The sequence below is a fragment of the Martes martes genome (genome assembly GCF_963455335.1).
Source record: "Martes martes genome assembly, chromosome: 4".
NCBI classification, from domain to species: domain Eukaryota; kingdom Metazoa; phylum Chordata; class Mammalia; order Carnivora; family Mustelidae; genus Martes; species Martes martes.
In genome coordinates, this window is record NC_137891.1 from 39,493,577 (window position 1) to 39,517,415 (window position 23,839).

General features: G+C 38.4%; 1 protein-coding gene across 5 annotated transcripts in view; it reads right to left on the reverse strand.

Annotated features, from left to right (window-relative positions):
• Positions 1 to 23,839, reverse strand: part of CPQ (carboxypeptidase Q) — a 465,885-nt gene that overhangs the window by 342,579 nt on the left and 99,467 nt on the right. For all 5 annotated transcript variants that reach the window (XM_080803182.1, XM_080803179.1, XM_080803183.1 and 2 more), the window contains exon 2: positions 6,323 to 6,789. In XM_080803182.1, the coding sequence (XP_080659308.1) occupies positions 6,323 to 6,755 (433 nt within the window). In that variant the 5' untranslated portion in view covers positions 6,756 to 6,789. The remainder of the gene's footprint in view (positions 1 to 6,322; positions 6,790 to 23,839) is intronic.

Consider the following 23,839-nt stretch of genomic DNA (forward strand, 5'->3'; position numbering starts at 1 on the left):
TGTCAAACATCTCTCATTATACATGTGACAAAATTAGGGTCCATACACATTAAAAGACTGGACCTAGGTCACACAACTAGTAGGCAGCTAAACCAAGGACACAACATGGGTTTCCTAAGAGATGAGCTCTGCACCACATTACCTGCATCTGGAGGTCCCTTTGTGTTGACTTCACACTGTCTCCTGTGGGAATTTTTCCATACCTGGTTCAGCGTAACTCTCCAGTGTCCTCAGAGCTGAAAATAGCCCAGTTGCCAGACAACTGTTTATCTACTTTGAGCCCCATGGAATAAGGAGTGGGGTGAAAGTGAGTCTTGGAACACTACAATAGATTCTAGTGAGGAAAATTCACTTCCCCTGGGTTTTGAAGGCCCCAGGAGCAATCAGTAATTTGGCTTAGTTTTCAATACCAGGCAGATAGCCAAGGAAGATCACAAAATGAGAAATGAGGATAAGAAAGAAACAGGAATGAGAAAACATGTCCAAAAAGAAGGTGCAGACACCAATATATTCTGCTGTCACGGTATGGGTATCAGCAGCTTTTGAGACAGATCTGTTTCAGTCAGATGGCTAAAAAGGGAAACCTTATATAAATGAAAATAACGTTAAAATATCTGTATGTAGGCAATATAGTCTAATAACTACAAGCATAGACTCTGGAGTTTGACAGGTGGCCTCTCACTAGTTGTATGACTGTAGGCAAACTACCTTACCTCTTGGAGTCTGGGTTTCTCATCTGTAGAGGAAAAAAAAAAAAAAAGCTAAGCCTTTCAAGATAGTTGGAAAGACTTAAAAAGGAAAAAGAAGTTATACACAATCTGGTGCCTAACACAGATTACTGCGTAGCAAAAGGCAACTAAACAAAACTCCTGGTCAACACTATAGAACTCAAGCCGAGGGGCTCCCCTAATACCTCAGAGGTCACCTATTCATGTGGCCTCCGAGAAAGCAAAACAGACTATCCTGGTGGTACTTCCAGAATGGTGGAGAGAGAAACTTGGCAGGTCTGTCCTCTATAAAACATTTAACTGAGAAAAACTTTTTTTTTTTAAAAATCACTTAAAGTCTCTCAAAATTGTCTTAAGGGTCTAAAGCAAATGGAGAAACATTCACTCAAGAAAAACTACTAAATCTGAGAATAATGAGAGTCTACAGCATTTGGGCCATGACCTGCTTCCTTTTCCCATTGCCAGCTCCATGTTACAAAAACACTATTATGGACACTCTACTCCAAAAGGGCTGAAGCCTATTCCTCTACCCAACATATGGCAAAAATCCTACCCTAAGTATAGGCACCAATAATACCTGGATTCTGATCATCTCTGTCTCAGCTTACTCATAGGCAGAGGTCCCACGCTGGGAGAGGCAAGCAGAGAAGACCAGCAGCTACCACCCTCCCCTTCTAGCACCTGTTAAGGATATCACTCTGGGAGAAAAAGGCCATTATCACTGTCCCTAGTTCCTGGGAAGCAGTGAGGTTCTCCTAGCAAAGAGGCAAGCAAAGAAAAAGAAGAGCTTTGCAGTTCTTACCAGGATAGTGACTGTATTTGGAGCAGAACATAGAGAATTCCATGTGTAAGGATGTTGTTGAAAACAATGGTGAGCTTGGTAGAAAACAATTAAAAGAGTGCCAGAAGCTTCATGATACTGCTAAGTACCAAGCAATCCAAAATTTAACAGAAAGAAACAAGAAAAGAAACAACCAAGAAAAGCCCTCTTGGGATGACAGTAAACCCTGGTGATTGGAAAAGCTATGCCTATGTTCCTATTCAGGAATAATCAAAACAGGACATGGGGCAGACTGAAAACCTTTTCCAAGCTGCAGACAGATCCATCAACAAAAGGCAGAGGTTTCACTGGCATAAAAGGCTTACACACACTCCGACCAAACGCAAACTGAAAAATAGGCTATTCTGATACAGAGGAAAATATTGTTAAGCAAAATAATAATAAAATCACCTGGATCCTAGCAACTCGGAAGAGTATGTGCATGCCCAAGTCTGTATCCTCTCAAGGTTGATGGTGGAGAGAACCTCCAAGCTACTAGGCTGTAGCTGAACTTGAGGCAAAAACATAAACTCCTTAAGTTTTAATAACAGCCCCCAAGTCACGTGTACATCCAACAGTAAAGGGGGAAAATATAACTGACTAATGAGATCTGTGCACAACCTTTGACCAATAATTGGTTTATGGGGATCCAGGGCTGACTCCTCGTGAGCCAGACTAAAAGTTAAAAAAGGAGGGAAAAAAAGCACTCTAAACAGGGTTATCAGAATCTGTACACTGCGAGAGAAACGGACTTCACAGAGTTAGTACAACCAAATCATTAAACAAATAAAGGGCAAACAACATAAACAACACCAACCTTCAGTGGGCAAGAGAAAGAAAGGGAGAATCAGTATTGAGAGTTGCTAGAATATATTATTTTAAATGTTCAGTTTTTAACAACAACAAAAAAAAAGTGATGAGACATGAAAAGAAATAGTAATGTGTGACCGATACATAGGATAAAAAGCAAGCCATAGAAACTGCCTTTGAGGCAGCCCAGTTGTAGGATATACGAGAAAAAAACTTCAAAGCAGCTTTTATAAATATGTTCAAGGAACTAAAGGAAAGCATACTTAAAGAATTAAAGAAAAGAATGATGACAATGTCTTAGCAAATAAAGAATATCAATAGCACTGGGTGCTATACATAAACAATGAATCTTGGAACACTACATAACATAATATAATAAAAAATAATATCAATAAAGAAAGAAAAATTACAGGAAAAATTCTGGAGCTGAAAAGTATAATAACTGAAAAGAAAAATTCAGTAAAGGGTTCAACAGTGTATTTTAACTAGCAAAAGAATTAATCAGTGAACTTGATACTAGATTGATACAGGTTACATAACCTAAAGAATATAGAGGAAAAAAGGGGGGAAGAAAAATGAGCAGAACCTCAGAATAATATGGGACACCATTAACTGTACCCACATACTCACAGTGGAAGGACCAGAAGAGCAAAAATGGGTAGAAAAATCTTCATAGAAATAATAGCTGAAAACTTCCCAAATTGATAAAAAAAAAAAAAAAATACTGACACATCCATGAAGCTCAACAACCTCCAAGCAAGAAAAAAGCAAGGAGATTGACAGCTAGATACAACATAATCAAAATGATGAAAACCACAAATAAAATCAGTAAAAGCAAAATGACTCACATATTAAGGTATTCCAATAATATTAACAAGTGACTTCTCATCAGAAATAGCAAAGACCAAAGGATAATGGATGACAAATTCAAAGTGCTGAAAGTAAAAAACTGTTAACCAAGAATCTTACATCCAGTAGAACTATGCTTCTAAAATGAAAATTAAATAAATAAATAAGAATGGATGAAAGGTTGGAGAATTTTCTGTTAACAGACTTGCTTTGGGGAAAAAAAACAAAAAACTGAAGGAAATTCTTCAGGCTGAAAGCAAGTGACACCAAAGAGTAATTTGGATCCTTATCCTCACAAAAATAAAAATACTTATGAGGAAATACTGTAAATAGCCATATGCCAACAAACTGTACAATTTAGGCAAAATAAATAAATTCTTAGAAAGACACAAACTACTAAAACTGACTTGAGAATAGAAAATATGAATAGATTTATAACAAAGAAAGATATTAAATTAATAATTAACAATCTTCCCACAAAGAAAATCCCAGGACCAGATGGCTTTTGAATTCTACCAAAAACTTAAAGAATTAATACCAATCCCTCCCAAATTCTTCCAAAGAATAGAAGACCAGGTAGTACTTTCTAACCAATTATTTGAGTATAGAATTTTAACCCTGATACCAAACCAGATGAAGACATCACACACACACACAAAATAAAACTGCAGACCAATATCCCTTATGAGTATAGATGTAAAACTACTCAACATAATACTGGCAAAATGAATTCAGTAATATATAAAAAAGATTATACGTTATAACCAAGTGGAATTTAACCCAGGAATGCAAAGTTGGTTTAACGTCTGAAAATCAATTAATGTAATACACCCAATTCAATGAAGAAAGGATTCCCTTTTCAATAGATGACACTGAGACAACTGAATGACCACCTGAAAAGGGATAAAGATTGGGCTACTACTTGACCACATATAAAAATTAATTCACAGATATAAGTGTAAGAGCTAAAATTATAAAACTCGTAGAAGAAAATATAGGAATAAATCTTTGTGACCTTGGTTTAGGCAAACGTTTCTTAGCTGTAACACAAAAAGCACCACCAACAACAACAAAATTTTAGATAAGTTGTGCTAAATCAAAAGTAAAAACTTTTTTTTTTTAAGATTTTATTTATTTACTTGACAGACAGAGATCACAAGTAGGCAGAGAGGCAGGCAGAGAGAGAGAGAGGAGGAAGCAGGCTCCCTGCTGAGCAGAGTGCCTGATGATGCGGGTCTCGATCCCAGGATCTTGAGATCATGACCTGAGCCGAAGGCAGAGGCTTTAACCCACTGAGCCACCCAGGTGCCCCTCAAAAGTAAAAACTTTTCTGCAGCAATATTACCATCAATTACCATTCATTAATAAATCACACATCTAATAAGGGACCTGAATCAAGAATACATAAAGACTTTTTACAACTCAATAATAACAGCATAATTAAGAATTGGGCAAAGGACTTAAATATTTCTCCTAAGGAGATACACAACTGGCCAATAAGAACATGGAAAGATGATCAACATCATTAATCATTAAGGAAATGGAAATCATAACCACAGTGAGATATCCCTTCACACCCATTAGGATAGCCATAACCAAAAGGACAGACAATAACAAGCACTGAGAAGTATGTGTAAAAACTGGAATGCATTCATGGAAACGTAAATTGGTATAGTCACTTTGGAAAAGAGTATGGCAGTTCCTCAAAAAGTTAATCGTAGAGTTACTATATGACCCAGCAATTCCCCTCATAGGTAGGTATATATCCAAGAGAAACAAAAAAGTATATCCTACAAAAACTTATGCATGAAGGTTTTTAGCAGCGTTATTTATAGTATCCAAAAGATAAGAAAAAACAAGTGTCTATCAACTGACGAGTGGATAAAATGTGGTATATTCATAAAATGGTATATCATTCAACAATAAAGAAGAATTAAGTACTGATTGATGCTACAACATGGATAAACCTGGAAAACACGGCACTACATGAAAAAGCCAGTCACAAAAGAACACACAGTATATTATTCTGTTCATGTGAAATATTTATAACAGGCAATTCATAAAGATAGAAAGAAAATTAGTGGTTGCCTTGGGCTTAGGAGAGAAGTAGGGGAGGGACGCAAAGTAACTGCTAATGAGTATGGAGTTTCTTTTCAGGGTGATGAAAATGTTCTACAATTAGACAGGAGCTGTAGTAGCACAATTCTGTGAATATACTAAAAACCATCGAATTGTAGATTTTAAATGAGTGAATATTATGTGAATTATACCTCAAAAATATGTTTTTTTTTAAAACTGATCATCTACTTCTATATTGGGTCTTTCTTTTGGCATTAGAGAAGGTCAAAACTTTCTATAAACTTTTTAGAGAATGTCAACTAGCTTCTATAAAATAGTTCCTCTGCCATAGGAAAACAGTCCATGAATACATGAAAAGCCTATAGGAAAACAGTCCATGAATAGTTCAAGACTGATTGGCAGCTCACTAGTGACCAGTTTTATATCCCTGATCTAGTCATTTATATTGTCTGATGAAGCTGAACTAGGGTGCTGATAAGTAAAGGTAGAAATTCACCCTGGATAATTCCTTGCATTTGAGGCCTCTGCTTCCATAACAACAATTAACTCAAATCAATTCCATGTGTAAAGATCTGTTCCCCATTTCATTAATTCTAAAAACTTCTGTATACTGAGGCTGCTTGGAGGAAATTATAGTTTTTCTATCCTATACACAGTTATCTCGATGCTCTATAGAATGAAACTAATGTCATACTAGCTACAAGTTACTAAGTGATAGGGCTGGTAAATATCATGGATCAATAGTTGCAGATCTTCATTTAAAAAGTGACCCTAAACAATAAACTTCCTTTCAAAAAGAAATAGAAGAAAGAAAGGAAGGAAAGAAAAAAAAAAAAAAAGAAAAGAAAGGGAGGAAAGGAAGTAGGAAGAAAAAGGAACATAAGAGAACCATTTAGCCAACAGAATGAGAAACGTTTCTGTCGTCCTTCTTATTAGCCAAATTATAATATGAATCATGCATACTGTAATCAGCTATATCCCATGACACTAGTTTTATAATGTACACAGCAAATTGACTTGAAAAGACAAAGGATACCTTCTGGGGGAGTCCCAATGCTGCTGCCAAGACCCAAAATAGCCATCTTGTGAACCCTTGGCTCCAGCATCACAGCAGATTCTTCTCCCCTTTCCCAGTGGGGTATTTTGACCGGCTCCAAGTGGACATTCTCCAGCCCATCTTTCCGCAGGTTCTGGTACATGATTTGGATGGCTTTTTCCAAGCTCTTGGAGCCGCTTGGTCGGGGTCCAACAGTATCAACCAGAAGTGCCAGTCGCTCATAGGATCTGTTCTGGGCTTTACCATAAACAGCAAGGTTGATGATTGCTTTAGCAACATCTTTATAGCGGGCTATTTCTTCTTTTATTTCTTGAAAAGTCCTCCGAGAGATGTCATTCTTATAGACCGCTTTCCCAGAGTTCAGGGAGAAAAGGTGAACAACACCAACAAATGTGAAAAGAAGGAACTTCATTGATTCTTCCCGGTGGTTTTCTTCCTAAAATAATCTATATAAGAAAGAAACATATTTTAGGGGGAAAGAATCTCACAGCATATGCCATACTCCAGGCACTGCTTTTCAAACAGGAGTCCCTTCCCTTCTCCACCACTGCCCAAATTCCACTATCAAATTCAGGCACCATAATTCTCAGGAATGAAGAAGCACAAGGAGGCAATGATTGGCTGAATAGGCAGTATTTATTAAAACCACAGAATCACATGTTACCTAATGATCCAGTTTAAAATATGCTAAAAAGTTAAAATAAGACAACTAGGAAAGAGAAAGAAAGAATGTTAGCAGTGTGGTGGCAGTGGTAGGGTTAAAACCAAACTGTCTGCTGTCCCTTCCTCTTAACAGAATATGATCCAAATGGATTTTAGAGTTCCCTGTACCTGATAGGCTCTTTCTTCTCTGCCTACTGAACTCATCCAGTATGGCCCCAGCAAGTGTCATCTTTTCTTGGTGCCTTCCCTAATTCCACCTGCTACACATTTAATCCTCACAACTCTATGAGATAGTTTCTTCTTTTTTTTTTTTTAATACTTTTTTTCAGTGTTCCAAGAGTCATTGTTTATGCACCACACCCAGTGCTCCATGCAATACATGCCCTCCTTAATATCCACCACCAGGCTCATCCAAACCCTCACCCTTCTCCCCTCCAAAACCCTCAGTTTGTTTCTCAGTGTGCACAGTCTCTCATGGCTTATCGCCCCCTCTGATTTCCCCCAACTCACTTCTCCTCTCCTTAATACGAACTTTTGTTTTATAAATGAGGATCGTGGAGTAGCAAGCGATTAAGCGACTTGCCACAGACACACAAAGGATTTCTCACTCTGGAGTCCATGCTCTAAACAATGCTACTTAAAGTATGGTCTGAGGACCAAGGCCAATCCACAGCTGGTTTTTGCTACTCTATAATAGATACAGAAGTTAAGAGTAAACACATCCAGTGCTGTGCAACAAAGAAGCCAATAGCCTCATGTAGTTACTTCAATTTAAATTGAATTAAACCAAATAAAATGGTTATTTTAGCTATCCCCATTTCAAATGCTTAATAGCCACATGTGGCTAGTGGCTACCATATTGGGAAACACAGACATAACATTTCCATCACCACAAAAAGTTCCATTGGATAGCATTAATTTAGACATCTTTATAAACAACTGACTAAACAATTGTACATTTGTCAAATCTAATGATTAAAAAATGGTGCTTCTCCTTGTATGTCTCTTTTATTTCATTTTTCTAATTCACTGCTTTTCTATTTTGCAAAAGTATCAGTCTGCAACAAATCTGAAATTTTAAAAACTGGCCTTTTACCAAGATAATTTGAGAATCACAGTCATAAGCTACTATATTATGGGATAAATTCCAAATTCAGCCAGTATACAAGGACTTTCAAAATATGGCTTCAACAACTACAACCTCATCTTTCCATTTCCCCCTCTAGAGCAAACAAATGTTTTTGTTCTCTTTTTTAAGTTTTGTTTTGTTTTGCTTTATTTTGTTTTGTTTTGTTTTGTTTTGTTTTGTTTTGTTTTGAGAGGGAGAAGGGAGAGAAAGCACACAGGCCAGGAGAAGGAGAAAGACAATCTTAAGCAGGCTCAACACTCAGCACAGAGCCCAGCACAACGACTGACTTCAGGACCCTGAGATCATGACCTGATCTGAAATCAAGAGCCATATCTTAACCAACTGAGCCACCCAGGCCCCCTACAAATGTTTCCATTCTTTTTCTCATTCTCTCTTTCTCCCTTCTCCTCTTCCTCGTTTTCTCTTTAACATTACACACATCTCAGGGAAGCTTCTAGATACTGTGGCTAGCCCAAATTGAGATGTTTTCTAAGTGTAAAGTACAGACCTGATTTAATCTTTATAACTGAATACCTCATACTTATGTATGAAAAAAACAAATATTTTAGCTATATTAGGCTAAATATATTATTATTCACCTGTTCTATATTTTAATATGAAATGTGACATTTTAAACTTACTTATTTATCTTTATATCAGACAGTAATACTCTAGCTACATTGAACTGGACACTGTCCAATACCCAGGCTCTTTCACAACTCTGAATTTCTACATATTTTCCTTCCCTTTTCCTACAAGACCCTTCTCCTCACCCTATTCCTCTTCTTCTGGCGAATCTCCACTCACTCTTTAATGAAAATCCTTTAAAAATCACCTCTTCTATGGAGTCTCACCAAATACCTCTCCAGAGTTATGTGCACCATTTTCCATGCTTCTACCATAATTAACAATATTATCAACTAATATATTTGTTTATGAATTTGTCTCTCCTATTCTTGAAGTCAAGCAGTCATCACTGTATCTTCAATTGTTCTACCCATGTGTAAACTCTCAGTACATTTTCATTTAAGGAATGAATGAGCCCTTAATCCCTGTAGATCTTAGAGTGCTTGTCTTGCCTCCTTTACAAAGAAACTGAAGGAATAAGAACTTGCTATCATATTTAAAATATTCTGAAAAATTATGAAAACTATATACTGATGTTGTTCTCCTTCTTATTATAATTATTTATATGCAAGGTTCTTGGTTTCTATAGTCACCATTACTGATGCTTGTTTTTAAAAGCTAAATTTTATTAAACCATGAAAATATTTCACCAGATTGCAATTTATTCTTCAAAGTACATTCTTTCAACATGGTGTTGGTGCAAAAAAAGAAGAAAAAGTTAATAACACATCAAGTAATTAACACTAACCACAAGTATCTACTTCTCATTAAAAATTCTTTAAGCATCCCATAAATGTTAACTACTTCACAATACATTTCTAGTGATGGATTAGAATCATATAATGGCAATATTGTGGTACAGGAGAGCTTAGGGATCCCCAGTTCATACCCTTGTTTTGCAGAAACAGGACCTGTGCTGTGATTCCTAGGTAGCAGATAAACCAGCAAGTACAATCAAACAGGTAACTGGACCAACTAGTGCAGACTTCCCGGAGGATCACAAATTGTTCTCTTATAAGAAACTGCATGCATTTACAAATAACAGAAATTCAATGAGGGACACCCAAATGCAGTCTGAGAAGCAAATAACTATAGCAAAAAATATGTACTCAAACAGTCTCATATACAGAGTAGCACCAGAACACAGAAAAGAACAAAAGAAATCATGAAAAGCTACATAGAAAAGACATGACATCTCAAGACAGACTTGAGTAATGGCCCCCTAGGCAGAGAAGAAAGGACCGCTTTCAGAGGGACCAATGGGACATCATCCCTAGGCTACAATCTGGTTAGAAGATATGTTTAGAAGATAAGGGCCTGCATCTAACACTTTCAGATCTTTTTGCATATATGTCAAGTTGAACCAATAGAAAACATGCCATTTTCATAATAATTCTTAATGCCTGTTAGCATGGTCAGTTAATTTAATTTTGACACTAAAAAATGATGTAATTACTTTAAAACATAAGCCAATATCTGTGAGTGTTGTTCTTAATAACTAACTACAGTTTATCTTCAATCCCACAAATGCAATAAATACTTATTTTTAAAAGTAGTTTAACTTAAAAGATGATAGATTTTTTTATCTTTCGATAGATCAGTTTTTCTCTGAATGTAATATTACTACTTTAGAAAGCTTACTAAGATCAAAGGTAGAGAACTATGTGAGAAATTACCTGAAACACTTGACATGAGTAAACACTAAACAAATATTCATTGATTCTAAACCTGGTTTTCCCTAGAACATAAACTGAAAATTACTGATGCAATTCTTGGCTAAAATGCATAATTATATATCTCTCCAATGACACACTGCAAGAATCTTTTATTATTATTGTTTTTAAGGAGGCACATTAGCCCAACTAAGATATGTTTTCATTAATAAATAGTAGAAAATAATAATTATTACTAACAGTGGTAAATAGCTGGAGATGTAACAAAAATGGAAGAAAATATTCCACTTATGAAAAACACTGTAAATAATAGGCAATTTATAATATGTAATTTAAAAAATAATGCAACCCAATATATAATTATACATTCCTAGCAAGAAATAGAGATCTATAATAAAAATTAAAATAGTAAAATATAGAGACAGAATAAAGCCAAATAAAGGCCAATATAATCAAGGACAGTTTGAGGAAATATTCTCCTAATTCACACATTTAGGGTCACCATACACCAAAAAATTCATTCTGGACTTGGACTCAATTCAAGTGAGAAGAATGACCAAAGGCACCAGTTTATCTGCATGAAAGAATCAAAAAACACCAGCCCTCCTCAGCGTGAAAAGACATAGGCCAAAAGTAAAATAGTTTTGTGTATGAAATCAGGAAGGGTTTGGATGACACAAACACAGATTTATGTACCATATCTTTCCAAATTAGTACTAGGGAATAGTCCTAGTAGCTCACAACTAATTCTAGGAAAATCAAAATGTACAATTTTTCACAATGAGTGATAAACATGTGAATAGTTCCCCAACAAAAGAAAGAATTTGATAAAATCATGAATGATGCAATCATTGGAAGTCATTTTAATCTACCACAAAGCACTGGCTCCACACCGACCCAAGGAAAGTTCCCGACGGGATCACTAGGAGGACCTGCTGATCTGAAAGACTTTAGTCTGCCCTGGCTCAGAAATACAAATATCCCTATACCATCATTTTAGTGAAATAAAACTAAACAAGCTATAGTAGTACTTTTTTTTAGTAGTCTGCAAATGAAGAAAAGAATTCTATGGTGATCAACAACGACAAGTAGAACTACTCATTTCAAACATTTCCTCTTTATTAACCATAAACAGTGTTCTGTTTTGGTCGTAACTTCATCTCGCCATTCATTTAACAAAAATTTATTGACCCCCTACTAAGCACTGAAGACACAGTTGTGTGAGAGAATACCCACACCCTCTTGGAGCTACCAAGTATAAACAGGAAGACAAAATGTAAAAATCCCTGTAACTAGGGCAGTTACAAGGTTCTGGGAGAACAGAGGGGAGGAGGGGATGAAGAAGCCAATGCTTGAGCTGAGGTTTAAAGGGTACTGAAGGGCATGTGAAGAAGGTGGGGGTGGCATGGAAGAAAAAGTAACCCAACATAGGAACAACCCAAGCAAAGACACAGAGGCTTTACAAAACATGGGCTCTGGAGAAAAGGGCAAGTAGCTGGTCGGGGGGGGGGGGGGGTAGTGGAAGATACAGCAGTAATAGGGTCTGACTGAGAAGATCTATTGGTAAAGCTCCAACATACATGAAGCAAAATGCCCTTCGGTGCTGTAAGGGGGACACAAAGAATGTTTCCCATCCCACAAGCAACCAGGAAAGGGAAGAAAGGGAGGAAGGGAGGAAGGGAGGGCATGAAGGGAGGAGAAAAAAGGAAGGCAAGCTTCTTTTTTTTTTTTTTTAATTTAAATTCAATTAGCCAACTTACAGGACATCACTAGTTTCAGATGTAGCATTCAACAATTCATCAGTTGAGTACAACACCCAGCCTTCATCACACCAGATGGCCTCCTTAATGTCCACCACCCAATTATCCCACCCCCCCCATACACCTACCCTCCAGCAACCCTCAATTTGTTTCCTATAGTTAAGAGTCTCCCATGATTTTTCTCCCTCTCTGATAACTTCCCAATCTGTTTTCCCTCCCTTCCTCTATGGTCCTCTGCCCTGTTTATTCCACCTAGGAGTGAAACCATATGAAAATTGTCTTTCTCTGTTGACTTATTTCACTCAGCATACACCCTCCAGTTCCATCCACGTCGATGTAAATGGTAAGTATTCATCCTTTCTGATGGCTGAGTAATATTCCTGTGTGTGTGTGTGTGTGTGTGTGTGTGTGTGTGTGTGTATACACCACATCTTTATTCATTCATCTGTCGATAGACATCTTGGCTCTTTTCTTTGTCATTATCACTACCTCCTGTCTCCTCAGCAGAGAGAATTCGTCCAGATTCTACATCAGGGCAAGGTTCCTCAAAATCCTCAAACAAGAGAGGAGACAAGATGGCGGGGAAGTAGGAGGAGGCGCCTTTTCAACCTGCACCCTAAAGTGAGCTGATTACCTACCAAAGAACTCCGATCACCCATGAAATCAGCCTGAAATCAGAATTATACACGTCTGGATCTCTACGGGGGCCAGAAGACGCCAGTGGGCAGGTAAAGTGGAGTGGGAACGTCGGACTGATATCGGAAGATAAACAAAAGTGGGAGGGAGCCACCAGAGGCGACCGACTGGAAAATAATACCCCAATACGAGAGTGCCCGGCATCTGGGGACCAGCATTAACTTGGAGTCTTGTTGAAAGCACTCAAAAGAGCAAAGACTCGAGCGGGGAAATTGTGGGAATCGGGGCGGATAGGGATAGGGGCTTAAGTCCCCAGACCCAGGGCAGCATCCCCTGGCGCTGAGCCGGAGAGTGCGGCGGAGAAACCTGGTCTTTGTCCCGGAGCCGCCAGTGCGCCCGAGAACGGGTGGAGTCCAGCTCCCGTGAGGGGCTGGGAGCCACACCAGACGGCAGAACGCGCACCTTACTGGAGATGCGCGCATGCCTCAACCTCCCCTGAGAGAGGTGCACGCCCAGCCTGGTGTTCTGGGACCCACGCGGCGATAGACCCACACAGCGATAGAGCCGATAGAGCTGGAGGCGCCGCGCCCCAAACCATCCCCTGGGAGAGGTGCGCGCAAGACCTGAGCTCTTAGCCCCAGCCAGCGGGAAAATCTCAGTGTGTGATTGCTGCTTGGAACCTCTCTGGCGGTCTGGAGCTGCCCAGACAGCCACAGCTGCCTTGGTTTTGCGTACAAGCAGGAGATCCTGCGTCCCCAGGGACCGTGACTCAGAACCTGCTCTGCCAGCGGCCCAGCGGCTGCAGCACCTGCAGGGGAGCAGACTGAGGCTTCTCTCTGAGAGGGAGGTTGGGGTGCAGTTTTCTTTCCTCTAAACCTCCAAAAACCATCAAAAGCTGTCAAGGCGAGAGAAAAGAAGTGAACAAACATAAAAACCTCCAGAGAACAAAAACCTGAAAAAAAACGTTTTTCTCAGAGCCCACCCCCTTGAGGGGGTCGGGAGGACTTAACTCAGGGAACATCATTGACTGAAAACCCACGTGGCAGCCCCCTCCCCCAGAAAACAAATCAGGAAAAAAAAAAAAAAAAAAAAAGACTACAAGAGAACAACCACCACTACTTCATAGATACAACTTTTATTTTTAATTCTTTCCCACTATTCTGGTTCATTTTTTTTCTTTTTTTATATAGATAATTTTTTAACCTATTTACCATCACAGTGAGATGTCCAGTACATCAAATTCCATGATAAACTTCTAACCTGAATTTTTTGATACATACACATGTGTTTTTCTTTTGCTTTTCTATTTTCTTAATTTTTAAAAAAAATTTTAATTTAGTTTAGTCCAGTTTATTCCTTTTTTATTTTTATTTTCTAATATTCATATAGAGTTAAACTTCAAGGTAATCCCCTTTCTCCAAGCAATGCTACCCCTATAGGTGAACCAATTTTTAATCCCCCTTTTTCTTAGGAAAGTTGAGTCCTTTAACAAAGATATCAAGATACATCCAGGAAGAATCAAAATAACCTTCCTCGCCCACACCGAGAATCTATAACCATACTCCCATCTTTTTCTTCTGCCAGTGTCTCTGTGTATTTATGTTTGTCCGGATAGTATATAAATCTTATACTTGGGGTTCTTCTTGACGAGGCTCCTCCTTTTTTTTTGCTTATATATATATATATTTTCTCTCGTCATATACTTTTATCAGTCTTTTTGTTTGTCTGTTTTTGTTTGTATACGTCATAAACCTTACCCTGGGGCCCATTTGGGCTGAACCTTCACTTTTATCTTCCCTTTTTTTCCTGTCTCTCTCTCTCCCTCTTTTTTCTTTTTCTTTTCTTTTTTCTCTCATTTGGGTGGGGAATCCTGAGTGCTCAGAAGCGTTCCAGGGTGCACCTTGACTGCACCACGGTCAATACATCCAGCTACATCTGTCCAGTCATCTCTCACCAAAATGACTAGGAGGAGGAATCCCCAACAGAAGAAAAATACAGAGGATGGGCCTTCTGCAACAGAGCTAACGGCTATCAACATAGACAATATGTCAGAAAGAGAATTCAGGCTAACAATTATCCAGGCAATAGCTAGGTTGGAGAAAGCCATGGATGACCAAGCAGAATTGATTAGGGCAGAATTGAAAGCGACCAGAGAGGAGGTTCATAATGTTAGGGCAGAGCTGAAGGCCACCAGGGATGAGGTTCACAACGCTCTCAATGAGTTCCAATCTAATCTAAATTCTCTAAAAGCTAGGGTAACTGAGACAGAAGATAGAATTAGTGACCTGGAGGACAAACAAATAGAGAGAAAGGATCAGGAGGAAGCCTGGAACAAACAGCTTAGAAGCCACGAAAACAGAATCAGGGAAATAAATGATGCCATGAAACGTTCCAACGTCAGAATTATTGGAATCCCTGAAGGGGAGGAGAAAGAAAGAAGTCTAGAAGATATAGTGGAACAAGTTTTTCATGAAAATTTTCCCAATCTTGCGAATGGAACAAGTGTTCATGTACTAGAAGTACAAAGGTCCCCCCCCCAAGATTATAAATTAAAAAAAAACATCCAGGCACCTCATAGTAAAATTGAGGAATCATAATTGTAGATACAATCTCTTGAAAGCCGCTAGGACAAAGAAGCTCCTTACATACAGAGGAAAGCCCATCAGAATAACGTCAGACCTGTCAACAGAGACCTGGCAAGCCAGAAAGGGCTGGCAAGATATATTCAGGGCACTAAATGAGAAGAACATGCAGCCAAGAATACTTTATCCAGCAAGACTGACATTCAAAATGGATGGAGAGATAAAGAGTTTCCAAGACCGGCAAGGCTTGAAAGACTATGCAACCACCAAGCCGACACTGCAGGAAATATTAAGGGGGGTTCTATAAAAGAGGAAAAATCCTAAGAATAGCATTGAACAGAAATATAGAGACAATCGACAGAAAGAAAGACTTCAAAGATAACACAATGTCAATAAAAACGTATCTCTCAATAATCACTCTCAATGTGAATGGCCTAAATGCACCCATAAAGCGACACAGGGTTGCAGATTGGATAAAACGACAGGACCCATCCATATGTTGTCTACAAGAGACCCATTTTGAACCTAAAGATACAACCAGACTGAAAGTGAAGGGATGGAGAAGCATCTTTCACGCCAATGGGCCTCAAAAGAAGGCCGGGGTAGCGATTCTCATATCAGATAAATTAGATTTTAAACTAAAGACGGTAGTCAGGGATACAGAAGGACACTACATCATTCTTAAAGGGACTATCCACCAAGATGATCTAACAATTGTAAATATCTATGCCCCCAATATGGGAGCAGCCAATTACATAAGAAAACTATTAATCAAGATAAAGAGTCATATTGATATGAATACATTAATAGTAGGAGATCTTAACACGCCTCTCTCAGAAATAGACAGATCATCGAAGCAGAAAATCAATAAAGAAATAAGAGCATTGAATGATACATTGGACCAGATGGACCTCATAGATATATACAGAACATTCCACCCTAAAACAACAGAATACTCATTCTTCTCAAGTGCACATGGAACCTTCTCCAGAATAGACCACATACTGGGTCACAAATCAGGGCTCAACCGATACCAAAAGACTGAGATTATTCCCTGCATATTCTCAGATCACAATGCTTTGAAACTGGAGCTCAATCACAAGGAAAAGTTCAGAAAGAACTCAAATACCTAGAAGCTAAAGACCACCTTGCTTAAGAATGCTTGGATCAACCAGGAGATCAAAGAAGAACTTAAACAATTTATGGAAACCAATGAGAACGAAGACACTTCACTCCAAAACCTATGGGATACAGCAAAGGCGGTCCTAAGGGGGAAATTCATAGCCATCCAAGCCTCCCTCAAAAAAATTGAAAAATCCAGAATACACCAGCTGTCTCTACACCTTAAAGAACTGGAGAATCAACAACAAATCAAACCAACTCCACACGTAAGAAGGGAAATAATCAAGATTAGAGCAGAGATCAACGAGGTAGAAACCAGAGATACAGTAGAACGTATCAACGAAACTAGAAGCTGGTTTTTTGAAAGAATCAATAAGATCGATAAACCATTGGCCACACTAATCCAAAAGAAAAGAGAGAAAGCCCAAATTAACAAAATTAAGAATGAAAAGGGAGAGATCACAACTAACACCAAGGAAGTAGAAACAATCATCAGAAGCTATTATCAACAGTTATATGCCAATAAGCTAAGCAACCTAGATGAAATGGATGCATTCCTGGAAAACTATAAACTCCCAAAATTGAACCAGGAAGAAATTGACAACCTGAATAGACCGATATCTAGTAACGAGATTGAAGCAGTGATCAAAAACCTCCCAAAAAACAAGAGCCCAGGACCTGACGGATTCCCTGGGGAATTCTATCAAACTTTCAAAGAAGAAATAACACCTATTCTCCTGAAGCTCTTTCAAAAAATTGAAGCAGAAGGAAAACTTCCAGACTCTTTTTATGAAGCCAGCATTACCCTGATCCCCAAACCAGGCAAAGACCCTACCAAAAAGGAGAATTTCAGACCGATATCACTGATGAATATGGATGCTAAGATTCTCAACAAGATCCTAGCAAACAGGATCCAACAGCACATTAAAAAGATTATCCACCATGACCAGGTAGGATTCATCCCTGGGTTACAAGGATGGTTCAACATTCGCAAATCAATCAATGTGATAGAACAAATCAATAAGAGAAGAGAGAAGAACCACATGATCCTCTCCATTGATGCAGAAAAAGCTTTTGACAAAATCCAGCATCCGTTCCTGATTAAAACGCTTCAAAGTATAGGGATAGAGGGAACATTCCTGAACTTCATCAAATCTATCTATGAAAAACCCACAGCAAATATCATCCTCAATGGGAAAAAGCTTGCAGCCTTCCCATTGAGATCAGGAACACGACAAGGATGCCCACTCTCACCACTCTTGTTCAACATAGTATTAGAAGTCCTAGCAACAGCAATCAGACAACAAAGAGAAATAAAAGGTATCCAAATTGGCAAGGAAGAAGTCAAACTCTCTCTCTTCGCAGATGACATGATTCTTTATATGGAAAACCCGAAAGACTCCACCTCCAAACTACTAGAACTCATACAGCAATTCAGTAATGTAGCAGGATACAAAGTCAATGTCCAGAAATCAGTGGCTTTCTTATACACTAACAATGAAAATACAGAAAGGGAAATTAGAGAATCGATTCCATTTACTATAGCACCAAAAACCATAAGATACCTCGGAATAAACCTAACCAAAGAGGTTAAAGATCTGTACTCGAGGAACTACAGAACACTCCTAAAAGAAATTGAAGAAGACACAAAAAGATGGAAGACCATTCCATGCTCTTGGATGGGAAGAATAAACATCGTTAAAATGTCTATACTGCCCAGAGCAATCTATACTTTTAATGCCATTCCGATCAAAATTCCACCAGTATTTTTCAAAGAGCTTGAGCAAATAATACTAAAATTTGTATGGAATCAGAAGAGACCCCGAATTGCTAAGGAAATGTTGAAAAACAAAAATAAAACTGGTGGCATCACGTTACCTGATTTCAAGCTTTACTACAAAGCTGTGATCACCAAGACAGCATGGTAGTGGCATAAAAACAGACACATGGACCAGTGGAACAGAGTAGAGAGCCCAGATATGGACCCTCAACTCTATGGTCAAATAATCTTTGACAAAACAGGAAAAAATATCCAGTGGAAAAAAGACTGTCTCTTCAATAAATGGTGCTGGGAAAACTGGACAGCTATATGTAGAAGAATGAAACTTGACCATTCTCTTACACCCTACACAAAGATAAACTCGAAATGGATAAAAGACCTCAACGTGAGACAGGAATCCATCAGAATCCTCGAGGAGAACATAGGGAGTAACCTCTTTGATATCAGCCACAGCAACTTCTTTCAAGATATGTCTCCAAAGGCGAAGGAAACAAAGGCAAAGATGAACTTCTGGGACTTCATCAAGATAAAAAGCTTCTGCACAGCAAAAGAAACAGTCATCAAAACAAAGAGGCAACCCACGGAATGGGAGAAGATATTTGCAAATGACAGTACAGATAAAAGGTTGATATCCAGGATCTATAAAGAACTCCTCAAACTCAACACACACAAAACAGATAATCATATTAAAAAATGGGCAGAAGATATGAACAGACACTTCTCCAAGGAAGACATACAAATGGCTACCAGACACATGAAAAAATGTTCATCATCACTAGCCATCAGGGAGATTCAAATCAAAACCACATTGAGATACCACCTTACACCAGTTAGAATGGCCAAAATTAGCAAGACAGGAAACAACGTGTGTTGGAGAGGATGTGGAGAAAGGGGAACCCTCTTACACTGTTGGTGGGAATGCAAACTGGTGCAGCCACTTTGGAGAACAGTGTGGAGATTCCTCAGGAAATTAAAAATAGATCTTCCCTATGACCCTGCAATTGCACTGCTGGGTATTTACCCCAAAGATACAGATGTAGTGAAAAGAAGGGCCATCTGTACCCCAATGTTTATAGCAGCAATGGCCACGGTCGCCAAACTGTGGAAAGAACCAAGATGCCCTTCAACGGATGAATGGATAAGGAAGATGTGGTCCATATACACTATGGAGTATTATGCCTCCATCAGAAAGGACGAATACCCAACTTTTGTAGCAACATGGACAGGACTGGAAGAGATTATGCTGAGTGAAATAAGTCAAACAGAGAAAGTCAAGTATCATATGGTTTCACTTATTGGTGGAGCATAACAAATAATATAGAGGACAAGGGTAGATGGAGAGGAGAAGGGAGTTGAGGGAAATTGGAAGGGGAGGTGAACCATGAGAGACTATGGACTCTGAAAAACAACCTGAGGGTTTTGAAGGGGCGGGGTGGGAGGGTGGGGGAACCAGGTGGTGGGTATTAGGGAGGGCACAGATTGCATGGAGCACTGGGTGTGGTGAAAAAACAATGAATACTGTTACGCTGAAAATAAATAAAAAATTTAAAAAAAAAAAAAAAGAGATGCATGGGTAAAAAAAAAAAAAAAAAAAAAAATCCTCAAACAAGCCACTACTTCTTACTATCTCTTTATTCCTTGGAATTTTCTCATAGGGAAAAGTAACCCTTGCTTACAAAAGGTGTATTAGTCAAGCAATTCACTTATAAAAACCCTCAAGATTTTCTTCCATTTAAAATTCCTAAATACTTGTAACCTAACTGACCAAAAAAAAAAAAAAATTCCTGTGCACTCTTCAACAATTACAGGACATTTGAAATGTCTAAACTTAAACTGTACATTTTCTAAACATACTCTTTATTTTTTATACAAAGGTTGAAGCCACTGTTCCTTTACTTGAATTCAAACTATAAAAATATTAAATATTATGCCCTTCAAAATCTTAAACAACTATTTTTAAACCCATGCTGTATCATGCCTTTGAATTCAGCAGAAGTTATATATTCAAAGGAAATTGGAAGCACTATTTGAGAAAGACTTGCTTTTCATATATTGTCTCCATGATCCATAGTTACAGATTATCTTTTTCATAAAAAGAGATAAAATTCTTTATAATGTCATTTTCATTCTTTTCTACTTAAATCTGGAAGCAAACTGAAGCAAAACCAACTTTTCTCCTACTGTGAATTATTTTCTCTCTAATAATAGGTTTATATTTTGAGGAAACAAAACAAAATCCTTTGCTTCTATTTCTAAATATTTTTCCTAGAATATTATTGTTTAAAAATGTCTCAGGCTATGATAGAAATGCCAGGATGAATAGATTAAGTGAAGTGGAAAGGGACACAATGAAAAGAGAATGCACTGAAAAGACAGAAGGAGTAGGATTTAGGGACTGAGGCTTTCACTGATTTTTAATTGTGTCACTTTTTTCTTCTAAAGACTGAATATACTACCTACATGAAAACTTAAATATTTCCCCTAAACCTTCCATTGCTGAACAGGGTTCACTGATATAAATTTAACTCTTAAGTCTTCATTCCAGAGCATGTTGCAGACAGAAAGACCAAAAATTCTAAATCCTGGCACAGACAGTGGCACATCAAAGCTCACTTTCTGACTCCTGCTAACATGCCTAGATTTATAATGACTAGCCCTTTAACCATCTTAAGGAAGATCATCCTTTCCTTTATGAAATTCAAAATTCACACAATGCTGGGCTTCCATTTTCCATAGCTTATATTCCAATTCTTTCAATCATTCAAGAAAGCTCACTGAGAACATATGACATGCCAGGAACTATGCAAGAATTTGGAGAAGACTGAAAAAATGAGCAAGACTCAGTTCCTACTATTGGCAGGCACTATTAATTACCTATTCTACAGCCATTCCCCTTTTTTCTTGCTAACCAAACTTCAATTTTGTTTGAAATGCAAAGTGTCCGGCCTCATTCATCTAAGCCAGTCGTTCTCAATATGGATGGTGCTACTCCTAGGAGTTCTTTTTTAATATGTGGCGGGGGAGGGAGGATTTCTGATTCTCATGAGAGTGTGTAGGTCCTATTAGTAATTACTTGGCAGGGGCCAGGGATGGTAGACATACTGTGATGTGGGATATAATCCTGTATACTAAGAACTCTCTAACATTCCACATAGATTTTCTGAACATGAAAAACCCATTACATGAGCCTTAAACCTAACTGCATTGTACATACAAAAAAGTTTGTGTATAGTTTTGATGCAAGTTGACTTTTTCAAGAAGCTCAGGAAGCTTCCTACGCTGTATTTTGTTTAGAACCTTACTGTGAGCTGTTCATCATCTCAGCTAAACACCCGTGACTACACTGCTTCTGGTCTAGGAAACACCACCACCATAACCCTGGGCCATCTACATTTGTTGCTGTCACGTTCACCACACAAGCATCCGACTACTTCATTACATTTAGTGGAGTCATGCCTGCAAACGCACATTGTGAAGAACTTTATTGTAAATTACATTCCTTTAATTCCTCCTCTATATTATAGCTAGGGTAGCATGCTGATTTAATAAAAAATATGCATAAGCAGGTTATCTGTGATGCTTCTTCAGAATAACAAAGCATGTACCATAAATTAGTATTTTTTAAAAAGGAGGGACTGCATCTAACAGGACGGTGAACTAGTGGTTTAAGTGAACTGGGCAACTCTCTTCCTCACTCTTGCAGCCAACCTTCTAGCCAGAGAGACCCTGGGACCCAGTTCTACTCAAAGAGATCCAAACAGAAGCCACTGACAAGAAAGTGGCCACAATTCTAGAGCTGTGCCTGCTACTTTGTAACCCTGAGGGCAAGTCCAAGAGAGCCGGTCCTGGCATCACTGAGCAGCCAAACCAATACTAGCATCCGCAACTCGTCGTGAGTGGAGAAAAATACATTCCATTGGTTTTAGCCACTGTTGGCTGGATTTTCTGCTCATTGTGCCTGTAAATACATTTCTAACTGCTATACAACTTCAGGGACTTCTTGGGGGTCCATAATTAAATACAATTTTAATACTGATACCATAAGGAAGGTCCAGGATCCAGCCTACAATCTACATAGATTTCCCAAATGCACCTAGATTCTCAATAGCCAATGTCAAACTCAGAATCTTCCTTTCCAAGCCTGCTCTTCCTTTGATGCCTGCCCTACTCAGTAAGTTAGAAACTGCAGTGTGTTATTGGACTCGTGCCTCTCTCTCTCAGGGAGAACAGGTGAACAGTTGGCAAGTTTTGCCTGTAATTCCACCTTCAAGTTCTTTCTTGACTAATTTCCCTCTTCTCCACCTTATCATCACTCCCCTAGCGCCGAACCTCATTATCCTTCATTTGAAACACTTCCTCACACATATCCCTGCCTTAGAGGCAGGTTCCTTTCCAACCCATCTTCCTTATTGCCACCAGAATTATCTTAAACCCAAATCGAATGACTCCTTGGCTTGCAACATCTGTTTCTCCACTCTTCACTGTTCAGTGTTATGGGTATGGCGGTCTTCAAGACCATTCCCTGCTGTTCCCCCACCCTGGCATCGAAGCCCCAACAGGCTGTGTACCAGTTCTTGATGTCACAGAACACTCTTTATACCTCTCTGATTTTGTTCATGCTATCCCTCTGCTAAAGCGCCTTTTCACTCTCCCTCCATTTGGAGAAGTTGCAATCATAATGCAAGGTCCAGCTCCTCAATCTCCAGCTCCCAGAAGGATTAATCTCTGCCTTTTCAACAACACATTGTATGCTCCGTGTTTCCATGTCTGGCACCCTGCCAGACTATATATCACTTAATAGCGATAATATTTTACAGTTTTAAAATTCACCAGGCATGTTTTCTGCAAGGAATATGTTTTATTTATTTTGTATACTAAGCAAATAGCAAAATACCTGTCAATAAATATTTATAGAATAAATGAATAAATTCATCAAACAAGTAGTTATATTTCACAACAGAAGGATATGGCTCTGATTCATCACTTTCGTGATTACTTTTCCTGCATCAGACATGAATTTGCTCCTTTAAACTGTAGCATATTCACAAGTTGCTTTCATAAAGGGAGTCAAGAGACCTAGGACTTGGTCATGGCTGTCCCTCTCTAGATGCATGAATTTGAACAATTTATTGGAAGTCTCTATGTATAAAACAAGGGGTTGAATATCAGCTCTAACAGTCTATTATGAATTTTTTTAAATTTTTAATATGAGTCACAATTTTCTTTGCATTCCATGTTAGCACTTGACTAAATCACCTTATACCAAACACTTCATTGAGTCATATATAAAAACCACTACTCAGTCTACCAGTTTGTCTCCTCTTACTAGCCAACTGAAACTGAACTCACAAAAGTCATTATGGATGCCCTTGTCCCTAAATCCAATGAAAACATTTCATCTCCTATCATAAGTGACATCTGAAACATTTAACTCTACAGACAGCCTCTCCTTTTGCAAATACCTTTCTTCCTGTATCTGTGCTCTCTTTCCCAACATTTCTCTGTGGGGTCTCTTTTCTCCACC